This window comes from Quercus suber, unplaced genomic scaffold (genome assembly GCF_002906115.3).
Source record: "Quercus suber isolate HL8 unplaced genomic scaffold, Cork oak 2.0 scaffold_824, whole genome shotgun sequence".
Classification (NCBI taxonomy): domain Eukaryota; kingdom Viridiplantae; phylum Streptophyta; class Magnoliopsida; order Fagales; family Fagaceae; genus Quercus; species Quercus suber.
This window is the reverse complement of record NW_027070254.1, coordinates 125,837-143,035: the sequence shown is the minus strand read 5'-3', so window position 1 is coordinate 143,035 and position 17,199 is coordinate 125,837. Positions and strand designations below refer to the sequence as shown.

The 17,199-nt window shown below is 35.6% G+C and overlaps 1 protein-coding gene across 1 annotated transcript; it reads right to left on the bottom strand.

Annotated features, from left to right (window-relative positions):
• Positions 1 to 3,260: 3,260 nt before the first annotated feature.
• On the bottom strand, positions 3,261 to 4,654 carry LOC136064997 (uncharacterized). The gene is made up of 3 exons (XM_065767570.1): positions 4,415 to 4,654; positions 4,184 to 4,259; positions 3,261 to 3,937 (listed from the first exon to the last, which is right to left on the bottom strand). Exons 1-3 carry the CDS (start codon positions 4,652 to 4,654, stop codon positions 3,261 to 3,263), a joined length of 993 nt encoding a protein of 330 aa, XP_065623642.1.
• Between the last annotated feature and the right edge of the window lie 12,545 nt (positions 4,655 to 17,199).

Here is a 17,199-nt window from a genome sequence, read left to right as displayed (position 1 = left end):
GTCTTTAGGACAGCGCTCCAATTCTTATACAGCTCAAGGCCACTTTATTCTTACTTTTTTTTTAAATATTTTTTTTCACAGTTATTGATTTATATTTTATCAATGTAAGATTTTACATTAAACTAAATAAATAGGACAAAACTTAGGTATAAGTACTGTTTTTTAAGTACTGTGGTTTTCTTGATTTGGGTTTTGTAGGTTCGAAATTCACATGGCATAAACACTTCGCGGGTTACACAGTTTGGGAGCGTCTTGATGAGCTGTGGCAACTTCAGATTGGCTAGCTCAATTTCCAGACACCAAAATTTATCACTTAGAGGCAGATGCTTCAGATCACAGACCCCTTTTGATTGTGCCAAACGGGATGAACTGTTCACAACAGAGACCTTTTAGGTTTGAACAAATGTGGATGACTGAACAAGGCTGCACAGATACAGTACAAGCTGTTTGGCAGCGGGACAGTGGGGAAATCGATGATTTAAAGGTGCTGAGGAAGATTGAAGAGTGTGGGAAAGAACTGACAACATGGAGCAAGCACAGTTTCAGAAATGTGCGTAAGGAGCTGGAAAAAACGCGAAAACTCTTGGCAAGGGCTGAACGGATTGCAATGAATGGAGGCAGCAATAAACAAATGAAATTCTTAGAAAAACAAATCACCACTCTTCTGGACCGTGACGCAAAAATGTGGGCTCAAAGATCAAAAGTTCAATGGCTGCGTGATGGGGACAAAAACACTCGCTTCTTCCACAGTAAAGCTACTCAGCAGTGACGACGAAACTATATCAAAGGCCTATATGATGAAGAGGGCCAATGGTGTACTCATCCAAGCCGTGTGGTGGATACAGTGGTAAATTTCTATCAACAACTTTTCACCTCTAGTGAACCTGTGAACCTCGAAGAGATCTTGGAGCAAATCCCTACACTGGTCACTAAAGAGATGAACTCTGAACTGCTCCAGGAGTTTACAGCAGAAGAGGTTGAGAATGCATTACAACAGATGGCACCTTTGAAGTCACCAGGACCGGATGGTATGCCCCTACTTTTTTACCAAAGCTACTGGTCATTGGTAGGTATTGATGTCACAAATGCTATATTGATGTTGATGGGATAGCGAAAAAGTGATCATCTCCTATTCGTCCAGAGGGGTCGTCCATGACACGCAGTTTGCCAAACAACTAAGCCATCTCCTATTCGTCCAGACCTCTCTTCCCTGAGAGGTCGACCAATTGGGTAGATCCCGTAATCAAGTCAAAAAGGTCGTCCACGGGTGAGTCCCATGGACGACCAAAGAACAGCATGACAAAGGGTCGTCCATAAGCATTGCACATGGACGACCACACGATACTTAGCAGGTTTTGAAGTGGTTCATCAACCGGTGCTTATCCCGTCAATTTCTCCCAAGTACGTAACTTCTAGCAGCGGTTATGACCGTTAAAGAAGTTACATCCGGATTCCACGAATCTGGGGGAAGTTATTGAACCAAATAACCGCCCTAAAGTACCCTATATAAGGACCGGTCCGGATTATGTAAAGGTATGATATTCTGAGATCCTTACATTACAGTTAGATTTCCAGGAGGGAAGGCACTAACTTCACCATCGGAGGATATTGGACCGGTCCACCCCGGTCATTCCTTTGATTCTTTAGCCTAAGCTCCACCTCCAGCTGAAAGTGGCCTGGATAGCCTATGTTGGATATTTTTATAAAAAAATATTATATTTATTTTGATACTCATTTATGTGTATCAATTATCCTTAATGTCAAATACGTTGAATACTAAATTTTGAAATTTAAATTTAATTCAAATTTGAATAGCTTTTGTCAATAGTTTTAATCAGGAAATTTACGAACATTAATGTAATATTAATACCATAATTGCCACCATATTTGGTTTTATTATCTTATTTGAATATGACATAATAACGTCATATATGGAAGAATTTCAGCACTTAAATGTACAGTTATTGCTGAATTATTTTATGTTACCATATATACACAAATGTTTACTATTTGGTTTAATGGACAGTGGTCAAACCGTTAGCAAATTGCTAACATATATTCAGAAAGAAAACTTTTGAAAAAGTATTGTAATAATAGGCCATTAAATGCTTGGCACTATGACTTTTTCTTTTCTTGTTCAGCAACGTAATCTATGGGACATTTTGATTCTTTCTTTTCTTGCTCTCAACATACTAAAGGCTGGCAAAGACAAACTTTTAATATGGGTATCCGGTTTTATTATATTATATTATATATATATATATATATAAGAAGCCATTGCTTATATATATTAATTTTAATAACGTTTTGACTATTTAATTGATATCAAACGTTTTATTTTCTGGCTAAGGACAAGCAACATATCTAGTTCTATATATATGGAAAGAAATAAAAGTTTCAAATACACACATTTTTATTTTAGAAAGCTACAGACTTTTCAAATTTTTTTTTTTTTTATTGTCATAAACAATTATCATCTATTGTTTTTTCTACTCACAAAATTATTCTATCTTTTACAAAATTTTATGGGAAAAGAAAGTACTATAGAGAGCTTATATCCTACGAGCAGTGTAGGCTCGCAAGGATAATCAGCAAAGGTGGCTGGGTTGTTGTATCCTGGGAGCAACGTGCAGAAATGATTTGTCTAACTACATCGAATATACCGTAGACGGCACGATTTGTCTCAAGACAGTGACTTGGTCCACGCCTCATGTGTTCTAAATTATTTATTCTTAAAGAGTTTTATTTTTTAAATTTAGAATCAAATGTGGGACAACATCATAAATATTTATCAAAGTAAGCTATTAAGTAAAAAAACCAAAAAGTTTAGAATAAATGAATTGTAAAAAAAAAAAGTGGTTCATAATACTTATAAAAAAATATAGACAATTTACATTTTATACCTAAAAATATCCTTACAAATTTTTTAAAAGAGTTAATAAAAAAAAAAAAACTATCAATAGTATTTAAATTATATATATATATATATATATGAATTATATTATGCATCTTATTGCATCTCTTTAAGTGTATCCGTGCATATGCATGGAGTTACAAATTAGTGTTTATAATGTTGTATATATTTATTTGGACAAGATTTAGGTACAGTACTTATGTACTATTCCTTAGGTTTCCATTTTAAGATTTTGCCATGCAAATTTTTTCTCATAAAATAAAAGTGTATTTTTTAATTAAATAACTACATGATTGAATTTTTTTTTTTTTTTTTTTTTTGAGAAAGAAGGTCGAAACCTTTAATATTAAAGGAGGCCATTTAAGTCAGCCTGAAGTACATGAGTGATATCTGGTGGTACATCCTCCATCCAGACTTGCATTTGAGATAAAGAAACTGCCCTTCTTGCTAAAGAGTGAGCTACAGTATTACAATGCTTACGAACATGAGAGTATTGCATTTTTGAAAAACAAGAGGCAAGGTATTGAATGTCTGTTATCAAGTGTCCAAAATTTGATAGAGTGTGAAAGTTCTTTTCCAAGGCTGAGAGGAGAATCTGCGAGTCACCTTCCAATATGATCTGCTGAAATCCAGTCTCCAATGCGAGTTCTAAGGCCCTCCTTGCTGCCATAGCTTCCACTTCAATAGCTGTAAAAGGAAGTGTGGTTTTTTGCGAGAGGGAGACCATAACTTGACCCTCCTCATTGCGTATAACCACTCCTATACCTGCAGTGTTTGCTTCTGAAAACAGGGCGCCGTTGAAGTTCACTTTGTAGTTGTCTTGATCCGGAGCTTGCCATCTGGTAGGTGGATGACCTACTGTGGTAGCCAAGGAGGAGTTGTTGAGCTTGAAGTCCTGTATCCGATCCAGTGACTGAGAAAGCAGTTCGTCGAGTGAGGCAGCAACTTTTCCAAGATGGAGATTATTTCTCCGATTCCAAATTGCCCACGTCACCATGGAGAATAAATCCGGGTTCCTGTTATCTGCAAAAACACAACCTATTAGATCAATAAAGGACGTAGCCTGTTTGAGGCTACTGTGATTCTAGCGTTCATTTTTACTCCACAGGTCTTGTAGTTTCGGACATTGGTATAAAGCATGGATCACATCTTCCTTTTGTTCTTTGCAGTGCTCACATCGATCTTCATTGATTATTTTCCACTTCATTAGGTTCGTCTTTGTAGGTAGAGAATTTTTTGACGCGCGCCAAACAAAATTTTTTACCTTACTCAGAACCTGCAAACTCCAGATAGCTTTCCACAGTGGCTTCAAATAATCAGGATCGGATTGGCCAGGTTGGGAATTCTGAAACTCTTTTTGCAGGAAGGTATAACCAGACTTCACTGTGCATTCCTCGGTTGGAGTGAAAGGCCACGTGAGTGTGTCTGTTTGGACCGTGTGGCATAAGGGAATTTTTTAATTATCTCAGCTTCAAAGCTGAACAAGTTTGCACTCAACACTTCTTCCTTCCATGATCTGCGGTCACTGTCAATAAGGGAGCTGACTTTTGCATCTGTCAAAGCTCCTGTACAGAGGGATACAATTTTTGGGGAGTGTCTCACTGAAAGCCAGTGATCACCCCAAATTGACACCGATCTGCCATCCCTAATTCTCCAAACCGCGCCTCGTTGTATCACAGCTCTGCCCTTAATGATGCTTTTCCATGCATATGAGGCTGAACTTGGGTTTTTGGCCTCCATAATTGAACAATGTGGAAAAAACTTGGCCTTAAAAACTTTATAAAATAAGGAGGATTTATCATGTAAGAGGCACAAAGTTTGTTTTGCTAGGAGGGCATCATTGAACTTTGAAAGATCTTTAAACCCCACTCCCCTTGTGTCTTCGGTTTACAAAGTTCTTCCCATTTTGTCCAGTGAACCTTTCAGCCTTCCCCTGTTTGTCCCCAAAAAAATTTTCGAACCAAAGCCTCAATATCATGGCACAAACCAATCGGTAATTTGAAGCATGACATCGCATACATGGGAAGTGCTTGGGCCACTGCCTTGATTAAAATTTCCCTACCGGCTTGGGATAATAGTTTACCCTCCCACCCTTGCAACTTTTTCTACACCCGTTGCTTGATGTTATCAAAACTCGCTTTCTTTTTTCGACCAATGAAAGAAGGCAGTCCTAAATATTTTTCATATTGTTGAACCACCTATACTCTAAGAGCCATCTTAATTGTATCCTGCATATCTTGAGAAGTTGATTTGCTAAAGAAGAGAGTTGTTTTGTCTCTATTTATCTGTTGCCCAGAGGCATTTTCATACGTGGCTAAAACCTCCAATAACTTCTGACACTCGCTTTCTTTTGCCCTGCAAAAAAGAAGACTATCATCTGCAAAGAGAAGATGGGTTAGTCTTGGGCCATTCTGGCAAATAGAAACCCCCTTTATGTGACCCATTGTTTCTGCTTTTTTTAACAGCCCATGGAAGCCCTCCGTACTCAATAAGAATAAATATGGGGAGAGGGGGTCGCCTTGTCTAAGTCCTCGAGTAGGTGTAATATGCCCTTGAGGTTCCCCATTAATCAAGACCAAGTAGGTGGCGGTAGAGATGCACATCATCATCAGCTTTACCCAGTCTTCTGCAAAACCCATTTTTTCCATCAACTTTTCTATATACTGCCATTCCACCCTATCATAGGCCTTGCTCATGTCTAGTTTCAAAGCCATGTACCTTGTATTACCCGAGGAGTGATTCCTCATATAATGTAATGTCTCGAAAGCAACCATAACATTATTAGAGATTAAGCGGTATGTCATGAAAGCACTCTGTTGATCAAAAATAAGATGTGGCAGATTTTTTTTCAACCTGTTTGCCAAAACCTTTGAAAAAACTCTAAACAGAACATTAGTGAGGCAAATAGGGCGATACTGAGAAACATATTCAGGATTTTTTACTTTAGGAATTAAAGTAATATATGAATTGAAAGAGCACTAGGCAAAGTACCTAAATTTAAATACATCTGATAGTGGATAAAATCAGTTTGGTTGAATACTTCGGCTCCGATGGGCTACAACGTTCGCAAAGGCCTGAAAAAGAAGAAAAGAATCAAAGGAATGACCGGGGTGGACCGGTCCAATATCCTCCGATGGTGAAGTTAGTGCCTTCCCTCCTGGAAATCTAACTGTAATGTAAGGATCTCAGAATATCATACCTTTACATAATCCGGACCGGTCCTTATATAGGGTACTTTAGGGCGGTTATTTGGTTCAATAACTTCCCCCAGATTCGTGGAATCCGGATGTAACTTCTTTAACGGTCATAACCGCTGCTAGAAGTTACATACTTGGGAGAAATTGACGGGATAAGCACCGGTTGATGAACCACTTCAAAACCTGCTAAGTATCGTGTGGTCGTCCATGTGCAATGCTTATGGACGACCCTTTGTCATGCTGTTCTTTGGTCGTCCATGNCTTTTGCCATTCAAAACAAAATGGAACGACTAACCCAAGGCATGATATATATGAACACTTCTTCAGGGGTGATTTCTTAACCAATAAGTTTAGGGAAACAACATTTTTTATAACTATTGACATAACCTATTGTGATTAGTGTTATAAAAGTGATGGATCTAAGTAAAAGTGATGTTGCTTCAATCACAACAAATCATGCCAATGATTATGAAAAAGTTTAAAAAAAATATCATATCTCTAGCATTACTCTTTCTTAACTATATCTATACGGATGATTACTGTCTATTTGCTAACTAGCAAGCTAGTGTACATAACAAAAAATTTGTGCCCTAAGCCTTTTAGCTCAACTGACACCTTTAGTTGTTTTCAGGTGAGATTTTCAAAGTTCAAATCTCTACACCCCAACTATTGATGTTAAAAAAAAAAAAAAAGCATTGGTAGTTATTATAAGGATTCTTCATTTATTTTTATTTTCCATTTCTGCTAAGAACGCTGAGCATATATTCAAGTGGATTTCATTTTAGTTTGTTGCTCCTGCAGCTTATATGTATATACATGCTCTAACCATTGCTATTTTTCACTTATGTGTCATACTTGCTTCTGTAGTTTGATCAACTTTGAAGTGCTGCTAGCCTTCCAGCCTTGACTAACAGAGAGCGAGGGAGAGATTCAAATTACATACTTCCATTAGCATGGGGCAGGTGGGAAATCAGGAATAAAGGTAGTCTAAGAATCTCTGAAATTGTTTCCTAATCTTCTTACAGGGTGTTTCTAGATGTTCAGAAATTTTCAACATGATTGTTTGATTCCCTCATGGGGACACTTGCTTTAACCCTACAGTTACATATATGGTTTCATTAAAGGAAGGTTCTCTTTTTAAGGTGAGTAGTACTTGAGTTAGACGAGGCATGCATATGTATCATGTATGGTCTGACTTCGTAAATTTGATTTCTGAACAGGTCATATATATATATATATATATATACATATTCTAGATTGAGATCAGGTGCGTATTGCACCTAATGCAATTCACCCACTTTCTCTCACAATTTTTTTATTTAATTATTTTTTATTTTTTACTTTTTAACTTTAACTTTTAACTTTCTTTTAACATATTTTATTTAATGGTTGAGATTGAAAATTACTTTTTTAACTTTCAATCTCAGCCATTGATTACAATTGCATCAGGTGTAATACCTTAAGGGCCCATTTGGTTGGAGGAGTAGAAAAGTGAAAGGATGAAAAATTAGTGGGAGATTGGAAAAGTAGGAGGATAAAAAATAATTAGTTTTCCCTTATGTGTGTGTTTGGTTGGAGGAATGGAAAAGTGGGAGGGTAGAAAACTCTTTTGTTTGGTTGAAAAGAAAAGTGGGAGGATAGAAAATGTAGTTTATATAAATTGATTATTATACCCTTGTTACATAATAGGTAAGAAATAAGTTTATTTGTATTCATTAAATAATATAAAATTTACCACGTCATACATATAAATTTATATTTATATTATTATTATTATAATGTAAGAATTACAATAGTACTTGCATTAAAAAACTTATTAAAAATTGTAATGTAAAAAAAAAAAAAAAACGTGGTCAACATCTGAGAAACTTTACAATAGTGTATTACGTATTCTCAGCAACGTGGTCAGCAACTGGGCAACGTGGTCAGCAACTAGGTATTTGTGTAAAAGTGCTTTCACAGCACTTTTCTCTCTACATTTTCCTCCCAATTTGGGAGGATAAAAAAAGTGGGCCCAGGAGAGAAATTTTTCTCCCATGTTTTCTGTCTCTCCTATTTTCCTTTCCTAACCAAACAGTGAAAAACAACATTTTTCACCCTACTTTTCTCTCCCTATTTTCCATCCTCCCTATTTTTACCTCAACTAAACACACCTTAAGTGTTGCACCTGATCTCAATCCTACACGTTCAAATTTCTGACAGCACAAGGCAGACTGCAAAACTAATTAATGTTCCTCGAAAATAGAACATGTATAGGAATTATAGAAAAAAAATGTAACAATATTTTGAACTAAAAATAGGTTTAGAGCATGATGACAATTAACAAGATTAATTCGTAATTTTTGTCTGCCTACGATTTTGGTAAAGTGGTCTTAAAATTGTGGTATAAGTAAGTGTCTTAACATTGGTCAATGGCCTGCTAATCGGATGATAAAACATGCAAGTGGATGATATTTATACCAATAGGTGTGTGTATATGTGTGTGTCTATAGAGAAATTTGTGTCAACAAAATTAATATTTCTTGACTAGAAATAGAGAAATTTGGGTTAACTAAAATAGAAAAGAAAAAATTTGAACTACAATTCATCTAGAAATTTGGGGAAGTTAGTGTGAAGTGTGAACGTCTTTTAGTATTGTATTAGTAGTTTAGTACAATTTAGCGTGGAGTGAGAACGCTCTTTGTTCGCATTTACAGAATGTGGTATAGTAAAATATACATACATACATACATACATACATACATATATATATATATATATATATATATATATATATATATATATGTGGGGCTTGAAAATTTGATATATATATATATATATATATATATATATGTATGTATGTATGTATGTATGTATATTTTACTATACCACATTCTGTAAATGCGAACAAAGAGCGTTCTCACTCCACGCTAAATTGTACTAAACTACTAATACAATACTAAAAGACGTTCACACTTCACACTAACTTCCCCAAATTTCTAGATGAATTGTAGTTCAAATTTTTTCTTTTCTATTTTAGTTAACCCAAATTTCTCTATTTCTAGTCAAGAAATATTAATTTTGTTGACACAAATTTCTCTATAGACACACACATATACACACACCTATTGGTATAAATATCATCCACTTGCATGTTTTATCATCCGATTAGCAGGCCATTGACCAATGTTAAGACACTTACTTATACCACAATTTTAAGACCACTTTACCAAAATCGTAGGCAGACAAAAATTACGAATTAATCTTGTTAATTGTCATCATGCTCTAAACCTATTTTTAGTTCAAAATATTGTTACATTTTTTTTCTATAATTCCTATACATGTTCTATTTTCGAGGAACATTAATTAGTTTTGCAGTCTGCCTTGTGCTGTCAGAAATTTGAACGTGTAGGATTGAGATCAGGTGCAACACTTAAGGTGTGTTTAGTTGAGGTAAAAATAGGGAGGATGGAAAATAGGGAGAGGAAAGTAGGGTGAAAAATGTTGTTTTTCACTGTTTGGTTAGGAAAGGAAAATAGGAGAGACAGAAAACATGGGAGAAAAATTTCTCTCCTGGGCCCACTTTTTTTATCCTCCCAAATTGGGAGGAAAATGTAGAGAGAAAAGTGCTGTGAAAGCACTTTTACACAAATACCTAGTTGCTGACCACGTTGCCCAGTTGCTGACCACGTTGCTGAGAATACGTAATACACTATTGTAAAGTTTCTCAGATGTTGACCACGTTTTTTTTTTTTTTTTACATTACAATTTTTAATAAGTTTTTTAATGCAAGTACTATTGTAATTCTTACATTATAATAATAATAATATAAATATAAATTTATATGTATGACGTGGTAAATTTTATATTATTTAATGAATACAAATAAACTTATTTCTTACCTATTATGTAACAAGGGTATAATAATCAATTTATATAAACTACATTTTCTATCCTCCCACTTTTCTTTTCAACCAAACAAAAGAGTTTTCTACCCTCCCACTTTTCCATTCCTCCAACCAAACACACACATAAGGGAAAACTAATTATTTTTTATCCTCCTACTTTTCCAATCTCCCACTAATTTTTCATCCTTTCACTTTTCTACTCCTCCAACCAAATGGGCCCTTAAGGTATTACACCTGATGCAATTGTAATCAATGGCTGAGATTGAAAGTTAAAAAAGTAATTTTCAATCTCAACCATTAAATAAAATATGTTAAAAGAAAGTTAAAAGTTAAAGTTAAAAAGTAAAAAATAAAAAATAATTAAATAAAAAAATTGTGAGAGAAAGTGGGTGAATTGCATTAGGTGCAATACGCACCTGATCTCAATCTAGAATATGTATATATATATATATATATATTTGACCTGTTCAGAAATCAAATTTACGAAGTCAGACCATACATGATACATATGCATGCCTCGTCTAACTCAAGTACTACTCACCTTAAAAAGAGAACCTTCCTTTAATGAAACCATATATGTAACTGTAGGGTTAAAGCAAGTGTCCCCATGAGGGAATCAAACAATCATGTTGAAAATTTCTGAACATCTAGAAACACCCTGTAAGAAGATTAGGAAACAATTTCAGAGATTCTTAGACTACCTTTATTCCTGATTTCCCACCTGCCCCATGCTAATGGAAGTATGTAATTTGAATCTCTCCCTCGCTCTCTGTTAGTCAAGGCTGGAAGGCTAGCAGCACTTCAAAGTTGATCAAACTACAGAAGCAAGTATGACACATAAGTGAAAAATAGCAATGGTTAGAGCATGTATATACATATAAGCTGCAGGAGCAACAAACTAAAATGAAATCCACTTGAATATATGCTCAGCGTTCTTAGCAGAAATGGAAAATAAAAATAAATGAAGAATCCTTATAATAACTACCAATGCTTTTTTTTTTTTTTTAACATCAATAGTTGGGGTGTAGAGATTTGAACTTTGAAAATCTCACCTGAAAACAACTAAAGGTGTCAGTTGAGCTAAAAGGCTTAGGGCACAAATTTTTTGTTATGTACACTAGCTTGCTAGTTAGCAAATAGACAGTAATCATCCGTATAGATATAGTTAAGAAAGAGTAATGCTAGAGATATGATATTTTTTTTAAACTTTTTCATAATCATTGGCATGATTTGTTGTGATTGAAGCAACATCACTTTTACTTAGATCCATCACTTTTATAACACTAATCACAATAGGTTATGTCAATAGTTATAAAAAATGTTGTTTCCCTAAACTTATTGGTTAAGAAATCACCCCTGAAGAAGTGTTCATATATATCATGCCTTGGGTTAGTCGTTCCATTTTGTTTTGAATGGCAAAAGAAACTGCTTAAAACGGTGCTTAAACCAAATTTCATGCTAAAGTGCTGCACACTTATTTTAAAAAATATTATTGGGTTATAGATTGACCCTAGTTAATTAATTCAATTACCTAAGTTGATTAATTATGTCAAATTATATGCAATATTGTGGAGACACAAACAAATCACCAAATAATCTAAAGTGTAGCGGAAAATAATTGACACGATGAGTTGTTGACTAATGAGGAAAACCTCTTACAAGGCAAAAACCCCACCAAGAAATTTTCAAGTCACTACTCTCAAGAATCACTAATCAAAATCAAAAGATTACAAGTACAAGGAATCTTACCCCAAACCTAGTCTATTCCAAAGTATTTACCTACAGTAGAATCCTTACGTCAATTCCCAATTGGTCTTGATTTTGTTGAGACTTCTTCTCTTTGCACGAATCCTAGTACATGAGTAACTCCTAGTAACTTGAAACTTGTTGTTAGATGCAAAGTTCTTCAATACACTTGTAGAGAAGGAAGCATTTGGTCACAAAACCCTAAGGCATATAAGAATGCAGTAGCTTTATAATATATAAATTCTCTAATTGAGTTTTTGTGTATGATGACGGCTATAAAATAAACCTTTTATATCCCCTAGAAGTTTAGTGAACGAAACCCTAAAAGTCCAAGTCATCATGGGCCGATTTGGAATTTCTAGATCTGCAAAACTCGATAGATCGAGTAGTGTTGAGCTTGTATCGAGGTCCACTATTTTAAGCTTTTCTTACTTGTTTCTTTGTGCAGTCTTCATCATGTCTTCAATACCACTTGTTTTCCTTTAGAGACATACTTCATGATATTCTAGAATGCATTTAGAACTACTCAAATACAAGTAAAGTGCATTTTATCAAAGGATATGTCAACTATATTAAAATATGACCGTAACACATGTCATGTAAGCATGACAATAACTAATTGCTTTGCTTATGATGCTCTATGATTAAAGGTTATTGGGTTAAAATGAATTGACCCCTTGCAAATTAATTAATTACCCAAATTAATTAATTAGGTTCAATTACATGCAATAGCGTGGCAGCACAAACAAATCACCAAATTATCTAAATGAAACAAAAAATAAATTTTACAAGGTGATTTGTTTACGAATGGAGAAAACCACCAAGACAAAACCCTACCAGGTGAATTTCAGGTCACCACTCCCAAGAATCCACTATTATCAATTACAAGCGGTTACAAGTATAAGGAATCTTACCAAACCCTTTGGCCTATCCCAAAATACCAACCTACAATTGAACTCTTACCCCAATACTCAATTGGACTTGTATTGTAAAGGCAATCTTCTAGTTTAATACACGAATCCCTGCACGTGACTAAGCAATGATGGATGAATCCAAGTACATGACAACACCAGCAACTTTGAAGAAGATGTTAGCTACGAAATTCTTCAGTTCATCAACAATAAAGATCATGAAGCTCCTTAGTTACAAAACCCTACAGTATAAAGACGCAGTAGCTTCTTCAAGGAGGATAGTGAATTAGGTCACTTTTTGCATGTGTTCTCTTATGTGACGGCCTTTAAAAATAATCATTATATATGTCTAGGATTGTGAGAAAAGAAACCCTATACAAATATATAAGCATAGGCCGAAAATCAGATCTGAAATTTCTGATTTTGTAAGTTTCAATAGAAACATCTTGTGTCGAGCTTCAACATTAAATCTCGATAGAAAGGATTTTGTCAAGACTTCTGTCGAGCTTTAATGAACAGCTCTTCCTCACTTGTTTCTTAGTCAGATCTTCATGGCTTTAACACTTGACTTGAACAACATGTTTCTTGAAGTCTTAAATGCATCCTAGATTTACCCAATTATAAGTAAAGTGCATTTTGTCAATGGATTAGCCAATTACATAAAACATGTCCCTAACAATCTCCCCCTTTGGCAATTCGTGACAAAACCACAACAAACAAATAATCATGAGAAAATTCTTAAATCACTAAACTCATAACCACTTGTTGTATTACAAAATAAATCTATCCCTACTACAAACTCTTGAAAAACTTTGCAAGAAGAGAATTCATGGCATGATAGACTTTCACAACCTGTCTTTCTGAAATACTTAAACAAAACTCATCAAGACATCATGTGTGAAACAAAAATAAGGATTGCGTACATAAAGAAACATGTGTGTAAAGAGAGAAAATAAGCAACACATGTAGAGGTAGGTGAAGAAAATGAACATACATCATCATCATCATATATATGAAAATAAAGTACAATGTATGTGATAATAACAATGGTCACAAGACCGGTGTACAAGAGGCTAATGTAACTAAAAAGAAAGAAAAGTACATATAAACCTCACTACATCCCTCAAAACTATATACACTCCCCCTATAAAAAATGTCCTATACTAAATCTCTCCCTAAAAACAAGACTACTCTCAAACCCAAGACTACTCCCCCTTTTTGTCACGAATGACAAATGGTAAGTCACTGAGAGGTCGTCATCTCATCATCACTAAAAGAGCTAGCACCATCCACATCATCCTCGTCATCATTATCGGGTGAGGCCTCTAGAAAAGGAGAGGGAAGGAGCAAGACCAACCATGTGAACTTGTCTTGGGCAATGCAATCAACTCAGGTGTTCATCTAACACATCTCATCGGTAAGATAGTCAAAACGACCCCTAAAGTTTGCCTCCATTTGCTGAAGTTGCTCCATGATGGCCTTGAGGGTCACCACCAGCTGCGGAGGTAGAAGGAGCCAAAAAAGAGGGTGGAACAGCAAAAGCTACAGGATCGGTCGTCTCCACTCACGGCCGCTTCGGTCGAAATTGAACCTTACTCCGCCGGATAGAACTAGCGCTGATGGCACCCATGATGGTGAAAAGAGGAGAGAGATGAATGGGAATGTGAAAGTGTGTGAGGATACGTGTGATAGCCAAAGAGAAGATGAGTTTATCACGTGTAGCAGTGTCCTGATACATATCTATTATAGATGTGATGAAGTAAGAGGGAAAGTCAATGGAAAGATCCTCCATCAAGGAAAGAAGAAAACGAGCACGAAGCTCAGTGATGGAGTTATAGTGAGACAATGGTGTGAGAGTGAATGTCATCATCATGTTAAGGAACCTTAGGCCTTTAGCAAAACCCGAGCATGGAGTGTTTAGCTTACCACCCCATATGGAAGGAGTTTGACAAAAGTGAAAGATGAATTCGTCTCTAGACACGGTCCGAAGATGCGCAAAGCCAGGGTAGTCAGGATGCGCTACCTTAGGGACGTGTAGTATCTCAGATATAAGATTCGGAGTAACTATGATACGTGCACCTCTAAATGTAGAAACAAACTGAGGCACAAAGGTATCACTGTCGTGTATGTTGGAGTAAAACTCCTGAATAAACACAACGGGACAACGCACAGGTTTCTCACAGAGAGATTCTCATCCCCGAGTCCGAATGACATTGGGTAGTGTAGTGTCGGAGAGATCTAACAGAATGACTTGGTGTTCCGGATGAATGCCATGGTTCTAGAAGTTCTCAAAGAAGTCCGTCTTGGTCTTCTCATCACCGAACCGAATATGAGATGGAGTAGAAGGATCAGAAGAGGATGACTCGAAACCATAAAGAGGGTTCCGAGCTGGAGTGGATTTTCTCTATTTGGGTGCCATAGAAAGGATCTATCCGAGAGAGAGAGAGAGAACAGAGTAGAAGGAAACACAACATAGGTTCAGAATAGAAAAGAAAATGAAAGGTCGTATGCATGAAAAATGCATGACCATGTGACGTGCAAAAAAAAAAAAAATCATGGGTAAAACTCAATCCAAACTTAACAGTACTCAAAAGTTTAATCAAGCACACATCTAACAAATGCATGAAACATTGTTATAGTGTATAGAAGATGCAATGCATGAACATATAACAACAATTTCACAAAGCCTAACCCAAAAATTTCATGAAAAACTCAAAAACCCCAAAAATTTTGAAAAAACCCCAAAACCTAGGTCTAAAATGCATGAATGCATGAAAAGAGAGAAGATGAGAACACTTACCAAGTGTTTGGAGCTTGATTTAGGCCGAAGAACACATGGGTGAGGAGATTTGAGAGTGAGAAAGAGTTTTGGGTCAAGTGAGAGAGTTTTCTATCGAGAGAGAAGTGAGAAAACGAAAATCGGATTGCAACTCAGCTATATATAGAAAAACACAGCTCGATGGATCGAGGATCTGTCAGGCACCAAATCTCGACAGAAGAGAATCCGTCGAGGTGGAGTCAAAGTGCTATCAAGGCAAAAACATGATCTCGATGGATTGAAACATCTGTCGAGAAGGTGTCGAGGAGATAGAAGCTCAAGGAAATAGTCTTAATGGATCAAGAAGCTATCAAGGTGTTATCAAGAAGAAACCCGGAAATCTAGATGGATCGAGAATGTGTCGAAGATCTGTCGAGCAAACAAAGAGATCAGAAGAAAAACTGGATGGATCGGCCTACTGTCGAGAACCTATTGAGAGCAAAGCAAAGAAGCTCGATAGAAGAGGATGTGTTAAGGTATCTGTCGAGAAGCTGTCGAGAAGCTGTCGAGCTTGAAGAAAAAGAGTGAAGGGAGGAAAAACACATAAATATGAATGCAACAAGCAAACTACTCAAACAAAGATCTACTCAACATGCTAAGGTCTCAAAACATCTCTCAACATATAAGCAAAGCATCCATAGATCCAAAACACACACACACATACTAAACAAGTCTAACCAATTTTACATTTCAAAAATGAGTTAAGATAGTTTAGTGAGCATATATTAACACATGTATTCCTTGTGATTGTCAAATCATATTGTATCTGCACATGTATCAAAAGTAGCAAAGAGTGTGCGTGTTGTGTGTGAAAACATAGCAAGAGTGCATAAGTTTCTCATATTATGAAGATTCAAGATATGAGGTGATTTAATACACTTCACACACAATCATAACCATTTGATGGAGACTATCACCTTTGAGGTACATCATATAACTCCCACATCTCCTTGAAACACGCTTACAACCATTTTTAAAAGCATTTTGATCTTTTAACTTTTCATGTTCTTTGCATATTTTTCTTTTTGAACATTCTATGCATGGGCATATATAAAGAGAAAAGAAATACCCAATTATATAAGCCAAAAATATCACAATTTTGCTATACCAAAGCATACAAATATTATACATGATTGGCAGGCTTTAGTGGTGAGATGGTTATTTATACATTTCTCTTAGGATTTTCTAGTCCTTCTTGTCAAAAATAGCGATTAAAGTATAAAGGGTGAAAGATCACTTAATCGTATTCATCACAAACATGAGCTACAAAACTCACTTGCTTAGTTGTGTATAGAGATGCTCATCTAATCTACAAGAGATACAAATTTTAGAAAGCTTTGTTTAAATGGCCATCCAGAGTACACAAGTACCAATATACATAGATACACACTGTTTTTGTATTTTTCTGATATTTCAAATTTTTTTTTTATTTTTATATTAAACAAAATAAAACAAAACTGAAAACAAACAAATAAAAACATGTTAAACAAAACACACAAAGCATAAAGACTAGATTGACTCAAAAACAACTAGAAAGCAAAACAAACAAGTTATGCAAGAACAAAAAGGGAGAGAAAGAAAAAAAAAAAAAAGTGACTGAATCACTTTAAGCCTTTTTCTTTCCAAACTTTGGTTTTGGAGGAAGATCCTTTCCTAGAGTTGAATCTTTGTTCTGGAGGTGAGAGGGAAGAATTGAAACCGTTCAAGTTCGAAAGGAACATGAAGG